The sequence below is a fragment of the Triticum dicoccoides genome, chromosome 2A, assembly GCF_002162155.2.
Source record: "Triticum dicoccoides isolate Atlit2015 ecotype Zavitan chromosome 2A, WEW_v2.0, whole genome shotgun sequence".
Classification (NCBI taxonomy): domain Eukaryota; kingdom Viridiplantae; phylum Streptophyta; class Magnoliopsida; order Poales; family Poaceae; genus Triticum; species Triticum dicoccoides.
In genome coordinates, this window is record NC_041382.1 from 634657483 (window position 1) to 634665803 (window position 8321).

Here is an 8321-nt window from a genome sequence, read left to right on the forward strand (position 1 = left end):
TTTTTCTTTCAAGTACTCGTTTTCTCTTTCAACTAAATTTAACCTCTCGACAATAGGGTCGGTTGGAATTTCCGGTTCACATACCTCCTAGAAAAAATTTCTATGTCAACTTGATGGGCATAATTTGTCATAAACACAAAATGCAACTAGTTTTAAAAGAGAATATATATACCACATCCGAATCATAACAAGGACGAGGGCCGACGGGGACGGATATCAAAACCATGGCACTATATGTATAACAAACAACGTACGAGTAAGATAATCATACGAGTAACTATATATCCAAATCACACAAACATCAATTTTTATATAAAATTTCATGAACAAGAGGCTCACCACAAAGTGGTGCCGGCGACGGGACGGTGCGGGCGATCGACGGTGGTTACGACGGAGATTTAGAAGGCACTAAGTAAGCCACACCTACATATGCAAACTAAGTGTTATTTTTGACCTCAAATTGCATATAAATCAAATACTAGCACATATATATATCCTTCCAAATTACTAAACTCACAAATTAATCACTATATAAAGCATTGCAAGAGCTAATCTAGCAATGAGAGATAAAAGGACAAAGTTGCTAACCTTTGTGATCATTTGAATGGATGGGGGCCTTCAAATCTTGACAAATTTTGAGCAAAATGTGTGATGAGCTTGAGAGGAAGAGGGGAGAACAGAGAGGAGAGGGGAAAGGGGAAGAACAGAGCGAGCTCGAGTGGACGAAGGGTTTATGTAGGACGACCTTTAGTACCGGTTCGTGCCAAGAACCGGTACTAAAGGGGCTGGAGGGGCCCCAGTCTGACAACATCCTGCCACCACTCTCATTAGTACCGGTTCGTGGCACGAACCGGTGCTAAAGGTTCGCCACGAACCGGTACTAATGAAAGCGGCCCGGCTAGCCGTTGGAACCGGCACTAATGTATACATTAGTGCCGGCTCAAATACAAACCGGCACTAATGTGCTTCACGTTTGACCCTTTTTCTACTAGTGTTTATGGTCAAAGTTGGATATCGAGAAGCGCGAGCGCCCTATATTTTGGAATGGAGGGAGTATGATTTTGGTCATTCTTGTTGTAGCCCCCCTATCATCAATTCTTGGTTCCGTCTTTGCCCGGAAAAGTTCTTTTACCGGTGCCGGGATGTACCAGTATGCAATGCACCATCAATCGGTTTTATCAAGATTTGTGCAGTCTGACAAGTATAAATATGTAAATTATTATACCATTGAAATACACAGGTGGAGCCCACCAGTGTGTAGCTTTTTGCAGGTGAGAGTGGGTGTGGATCGCTGCATGCATTCTAAAGTGTTCTCTCTCCCCAAACAAACTAGTTGTATTTTATTTCATGGTCACATTTCGAATGGCTAATAACTTATGAACCAAATTTCTATTTGTGAAACATTTTATATATTTGATTTTCTGACGCTAAGATCTGTAAAACAAGACCAAACTTGACTATATTTCAAACGAGTTTCAGAAAACTGATATCACTTATTCAAAAAATTATTTCACTCATTTGAATAAACTATTTCACTTATTTCCATAAACAGATTTTACTCACTCCAAACAAACTATTTCACTAATTCCAGAATACATATTCCACTCATTTACAAAACACATTAGATTCACCCATAAAGAACTGATTTCACTCATAAAAAAATATAGATTTTAAAACTCTATTTCACTAGTTTCAAGAAACTAATTTCAGAAAAAACATATTACACTCACTCAGTTAAAAAACCATTTCACTCATTCCAAAAAAAGATTTCACACATTTCAGAAAACACATTACTCTCATTTGCAATAGTAATCTCACTGTGAATTTACGAAATATATTGAAATGTATTCCACTAATAAAAAATACCATTTTCAAACACTGAAAAATTAGTTTCGCGGCAAAAATTGGTTTTATTTCACTTTAATTGAAATAACTTATTTCACTCATTTCAGAAAACACACTGCACTCATTTACAAAATATAGATTTCACCCATTTCACTAGTTTCAGAAAACACATTACACTCATTTTCAGAAAACGTATTACACTCATTTCACTAGTTTCCAAAATAAGTATTTCAGAAAACGTATTACACTCATTTCAGAAGGCACATTACAGTCGCTCAATTGAAATACTCCCTCTATTCCACAATGTAGTGCTTTCTCTATCCCCGTGCTTCAACTTTGACCGTAAATTTAACTATCAAGACCGATTGCGGCGGGAGCAAAAGTTATATCAGTGAATTCGTATTCGAAAGAAGTTTTTAATTATGTAATTTTTTTCTCCCGCCGCAGTAGGTCTCATTCGTTAAATTTATGGTCAAAGTTCAACCTCGGGAAGCGCGGGCGCACTATATTTTGGAATGGATGGAGTACTATATTTCACTTGTTTCAAAAAACTGATTACACTCATTACAAAAGATATGTTTCACTAGTTTCGAAAAACACACATCACAATTACTCCATTGAAAAAACAATTTCGCAAGCTGGAATATGAAACTCACAAAGAAAACTGTATTCAGAAAAGTGCTTCAATCATTTCAATAACTTATTTCAATCATTTTGAAAATTGTAATGTGAAATGACTGAAATTAATATTTTGATATTATTGGAATGGTAAAAATTAAACTAGTTTAAATATACTCAAGATTGATCTCATTCTAAAGATCTTATGTTCAAGAATTTGAATATATGATAATTTTAAATAATAGAACAATGCTGTAAAAATATTGGCCACCTAAAAATGTAAACAAAAATAAAATGCATGGGTTTGTTTGAGAGAGAGGAGAGATGTTGCATGCATGCGTACCTGCCACTGCAAAAAGTACTTCTCCTGACATGGGCCCTAATAATCTGACATTGATTTGACTATATACAAAAAATTAACTACCATAATACATGGTTATACATATGAATGGGTCCCACTTAAACACAGATCGCAAATCATGTGAACGGTGGATGGTTCGCCGGTATCTCCCTGCACCAGTAAAAAGAGCTTTCTGTGTTCCTGCCCACATGCCTAATGCAGGGCTGGGATTGGAGCTGCATATGCAATACGCTGCACAAAATCCTCTATATGTTATTTGTGTGTGACCCAGATTATATGTTGTTCACATATAAGATCGATATAGATAGGTTTTATTAGCACTACAACTGTAAAGAATATCAATACACTGCGGTGTCTAGCATCAGGGAAATTACTCACAAAATTATACTACATCGCTTGAATTGGAAAGCGCATAACCACTAGCTGTGCATGGCACCGACCATATAGCAGCCATTTTGGGAGTACTATACAGCATGAGCAGCTAAATTGCTGTTACAATCGCCTAGGCGGTAGTACCTTATGACATTACACCCTCCAAATTGTGCATGCAAGTACAACCAATTTGGCTATACTTTATTAGTACATATATATAGAGCTTAATTAATAGCACTGCTAGCTATGTTTACGTACATTAATCATCTCACACCACAATATTTTTAAGCTTTATACAGTGATGTGCGTTAGTGTGTATCTTTTCGTATCTTGTGTCTGTATATGCCGTACGTTATTTCCACAAACCATTGTCCCCTCCGCTCGAGGCAGATGCCGACACGTAATCCAAGGCCTCTTCGTGCTTCCCCTCCGCCTGAAACGCCAGCGCCGGATTAGCGTAGCTGCTAGACTCCTTCGGAGTTGAGCCGTCGTGGCTGAGTTGGGACGCCATGAATTTGTCAAGGTCCCTCCACTCTCCGGCGGATGCGTCCGTCACATAAACCGGCTCGATCTCAAGCTGCCGAGAAGCTTGTCCGTCGTGCGTCTGGTTGCACGGTTGGAGACTGGCAGCTACGGCGCCGATCAGGTCCGGAAGCCCGGGCATCTCTAGCTGCGGGAGCTGCAGGAAGCTTGCCGGCTCCTGAGGAAGGAGCTGATGGTACTCCAGCTCCACCTTGCACGGGTGGTGGTAGGTCTGGTGGTGTCCATGATGGTACGCCGCGTTCTGGAGGTGGTGCACTGCCTGCCTCGGCGAGTCGACGCGAGGCGCCATGAACGCCACATGATCGTTGTTGAACCAGAAGGCCGAGTCAGTGGCGGCCATTCTCTGCACCGTCGCAACTCGCTTCTTGAACACCTTGCATACCACCCATCCTTCGTCCTGAATAACACCAAACGTACAACCAAATTAACATTTTCATTAGGGATGGAATGGTCCTGAAGAACGGTACGTATGACGCGAATAATTATTACTAGCATGCACATTTTGGGAGCTTGCCAGCTTAGCTTACGTACGTGGGGAGCTCCATTTTCGTTGGTCTCCAGGCGATACTCGTGCATGATCCAATCTAACTTCTGCCCATTGGGAGCCCGGCCCTTGTAGAAAACCAGCGTCTTCCTCATCCCCACGAGGCAGTGCTTCACGTAAATCGGCTTGTCCCGGCCGGTGGCCTTCCAGAAACCCGCCGTGGTTGCCCTGTTCGTGCGAGTGCCGGTCGGATACTTCTTGTCCTTGTGGCTGAAGAAGAACCAGTCGTTCTGGTCTTCCGTTCCGATCTTGCATCGTTCTGTTTGAGCATCGTTTGAGCTATGGTTAGTGCGTTCAAAAACTGAATTTAATGCATGGACTGGTACGTCATTCTTCTGCTAATCATGCTAGAGTAGTGTATTGCAAGGTCACGCTCATAGGAAAGCTTGTTTGGCTGTATTGTACACAACATGAATGAGTGAAGTTGTGATTACCTTGTAGATCCCAAGGTTCGATTTTGTACAAATCAACGTCTTTTATAATGTCTAAGTCAATCCTCTTCAGTTGCACCTTCTTCCTCAGGTAGTAATCCACCAGTTCCTCATCAGTGGGGTGGAAACGGAAACCAGGGGGGACGTGGGAGAAAGCATTCATCTTCTTCCACTGATCAAAATAATATAGGTGCTAGAAGCAAGTTAGTTGACAGTTGACACTACTGCCCCTGATAAACAAAAACATTCTTGAATCATGCATCTGATTATTAATTATGGTCACTCCATCTCCATTCGTGTGCAACATCTTATACTCCCTCTGGTATTAATACAAGGCAATTACAAAAAATTTACAAGCTCACTATCTCTTCCCGAGAAGAATTGATCAGATTTTTGCCTCGTATGATAGTGCTTATTTATGCAAATGTTGCAGCTAGCCATAGAGAAAGAGACACCACATGCAACATGTTTGATTAGCCCGGAACATGGGAGGTTTAATTTTCCACACAATTAATCGTGTTATTTATTAGTTGGCTTGGTTTTCTTCCTATCTGAAAAATGGGGTAGTGGTCTTGTATTGAAAAACGGCGGGAGTAGAATTTATTGCTATTGGGACTATAATATGCAGCTCTACATTTGTCAATCAAATTTGTAAGGCCAGCGGCTCTCCTCCTTTTCAACAAACAAAAGATCAACACATCTGTAAGTCACATTTCTAATCACTTCACATAAAACCTAACAAAAACTAGTGCAAATTTTGGAGGGTGATTGTAATCCAACGCCCATAAGGGATTAATTACTCCTAGGTTTGATGCTTCGTCGTCTCATTTATGTGAATTATTATTTCAGTGTGAGAGTGAGGCGATGTTCCCGTCAATAGTGAGGTATATGTGTTGATCATGAGGCCCCATGGTTTGAATCTTCAGTAGATATTGTGTGAGTGTGTGTGGGACTAGAAGCTTACTGGTGTGCATGTGTGTGTGAGTTTATGTAGTATTAGGTGTTTCTAAATAAAAATAATTGGGATTCAAAAAAGTTGACAGGCAGATTTTCAATTATTTGAAGCAAATTAGAATTAGTAGTGATATTCATATGTAAACATGTAATATTAGTTGTCATATTTCAAATTTCATGAAGCTATATTCACATTCAAAGTCGACACACTTTTGCGTATACATCTTTATATAAAAATGGTGAAATTTGAGGCCTTGCTAAGAAAGTGTGATAGCTTACTCCAAAAATCAGCATTATAAAAGATGTTTAATTCTATGCAAACTAGGTTGAATTGACAACGATTTCATTGCAATGAAATGAATTGGTCAAGTGTATGATTATCAAATTGCATGTTTCCTGATTCTTTTTCTTTGTCAACTCTTTGGCAATTTTCATGGCCTTTGTTTACTTAAAACTTCATGAAGGTGTGTTCGTACTCATCATAACTCTGTGGACTTCTATATAAAAGGTGTGAAGCTTGAGATCTTGCTGAAAAAGTGATAGCCTACTCTAAGAATATGCATTGGTGCAAGAACATCAAATGCTTGCTTAATTCTAGGCAAACCAAGTTGTAATTGTCGAATATACAAAATTTCACTAGGACAATTTTCATGGCCTTTTGTTTGGATTGCATAGCTTTGCTATGTGTGTGGTTAAAGCTAGGTTATTCGAAAGGTTAAAAGTGCAGATTTTGCTAAATTAAACTCACAACTATACATCTTCAGGCCAACTAGTAAAAAGATGAATGTCACTTTTGCTCTGTATAAAGGATGGGGATTTATAGAAAACTAATTTATGTTTAATAATAGCTCCTTTGAACTAGAACTAAAAGAGAGACATAAAAATAAGAGTAATTACGAACTCATGGCAGAAAGTACAATACTTTCTTCGTATATAGGATTGCAGGACCATATGATTGAGCCCCATATTTTTCTATTGTTATTTTTCTTTTGTGCGGACGAAGCTAAATATAATGACTGCATTCCAGAAGCAGTAGATCGCAAGTCAAAACTAATTAAATTTCTCATGTGGATGAGGAGGATTTAGATGTGCAATACTTAGAGCACATACATATGTGCTATAGCTAGGGTACATCTAGATGTGCCCTACTTATCACACATGTAAGTGACTCAATTAATCTGGAAAGAAAAGAACAAAAAAACAAAAGAAAATGTTTGCACAAATTTTATTTTAGCATAAAATCAATAACATAAGATTTAGATGTGCTACTTAGAGCACATCTAGATGTGCTATAGCAAAACTGCTATATCTAACTATCTACACATACGATCAATCAAGAGAGTGAAAGACAAGCACACTTGCACGCTGACAGTCAAGAATCTATGGCGCAGGAAGAACGTACCGGTGCTTCACCACGCCTACGCGCGTGCAGATGCGCGCACCGAGTTCTGCCAAGCGCTGCTTTTGCTCCAGGGCAGGGCCAACCTTTCGCTGCTCCCCCTCCTCGTCTTCTCCTCCGACAAACACCTCGAAGCAAGCGAACCCCTAACCCACGAAGCACGCTTCGGTCAAAACTTCAGCATGCACGGCGACGCAGAAGAGAAGAAGAAACCACGAGGTAAATGGATGCTGGTTAACTATCTTGCGTACCTAGCTGGCCCGCCCTCCTCTCCTGTGCGCGGCTGCTACCTTGCAGCAGCTAGACTCGAGCTGGCCTTCAGTCTCCGATGGAAGGCAGGAGCTAGCTAGCTAGTCCCCCGTCGCTGGCTTTCGCCGGATGGTCGGGTCGATCGATGGAGGGGAGGGACAAGCCGGGCTATATATATACACTGGTGGCCTGCTTGCCCCGGTGGGTGGCCGGAGAGCGCGGATGGATTGCGGGCCAAGGCTAGCTGCAATCCAGGAGCGACGCGGCGAGACAGCGACGGCGAGATCTGCCACGATCTCCCTCTCAGCCGCGTTTTCTATTGGCCTTCTTCGCCGTAACCGCCACCTCCCCCCCACCCGCTCACGACAGCGACGCCGGCCTCCTCGACCGACCGATCTATCGCCCCCGGCCGGCCGCGTCTCCTCGGCCCTCCGATGAGCTCCGGCCAAGACCGAAAGGGTGTCGCAGACTCCACTTCCTTAACTCGGCTCATCTATAGACTATAAGTAGAAAGGTGGCTATTCAGGGCGAGGCGCGCGGGAATGATGGCCGGGTAGGCGAGCGAGAGCAGAAAGCCACCTTTCTACTCAAATGCGCGGAGGCAGGGAGGATGCATGTAACGATGTAAAGGTGCTGCTCCGATCCTTCAACCCCTCGGTGATGGATTGATGGATCGATAATACGTGAAACGTGCATTTGGCTTTGTGTGGCCCTGAAACTGAAAGCAAGTAATTATGGTTATTACGGTTATCATGGGCGGTGCAATATTGGGACCAAACACATCCTGTTGCATGCACTTTGCCGATCGAGGAGGAGATGCATGGCGCAAGTTGGAATTATGCAATCATGCATGCATGGACCGGGGTCTGATGCAACTACTGTTGTCACTCATGGAGCACTTGCTCTCGCACATAATTTGCATTCCCTCGTTATACATAGTGTATACTGAAATGCATGAGGAGTTGTAATATAGGAGTACTAGTGTAAGTCGGAAAACATAAATAT

The 8321-nt window shown here is 41.7% G+C and overlaps 1 protein-coding gene across 2 annotated transcripts; it reads right to left on the reverse strand.

Moving 5' to 3' along the window:
* Positions 1 to 3156: 3156 nt before the first annotated feature.
* Positions 3157 to 7638, reverse strand: LOC119359740 (NAC domain-containing protein 7-like). 2 transcript variants are annotated; one of them, XM_037625837.1, is made up of 5 exons: positions 7319 to 7638; positions 7071 to 7213; positions 4718 to 4886; positions 4271 to 4542; positions 3157 to 4136 (listed from the first exon to the last, which is right to left on the reverse strand). In XM_037625837.1, the coding sequence occupies exons 3-5, from the start codon at positions 4875 to 4877 to the stop codon at positions 3549 to 3551; spliced, it is 1020 nt and encodes a 339-aa protein (XP_037481734.1). In that variant the 5' UTR covers positions 4878 to 4886; positions 7071 to 7213; positions 7319 to 7638; the 3' UTR covers positions 3157 to 3548. The 2 variants fall into 2 exon arrangements, with proteins under 2 accessions (XP_037481734.1, XP_037481735.1); XM_037625838.1 differs by having other exon boundaries at positions 4718 to 4907.
* Between the last annotated feature and the right edge of the window lie 683 nt (positions 7639 to 8321).

What these genes read in the sequence shown, in the direction of transcription:
- LOC119359740 (XM_037625837.1), bottom strand. Translation starts at nt 4,877, where the DNA reads ATGAATGCTTTCTCCCACGTCCCCCCTGGTTTCCGTTTCCACCCCACT. An exon ending in CGAACCTTGGGATCTACAAG is followed by an intron (nt 4,543 to 4,717) that starts GTAATCACAACT and finishes ATGCTCAAACAG; the next exon opens with AACGATGCAAGATCGGAACG. An exon ending in ACGAAAATGGAGCTCCCCAC is followed by an intron (nt 4,137 to 4,270) that starts GTACGTAAGCTA and finishes GGTGTTATTCAG; the next exon opens with GACGAAGGATGGGTGGTATG.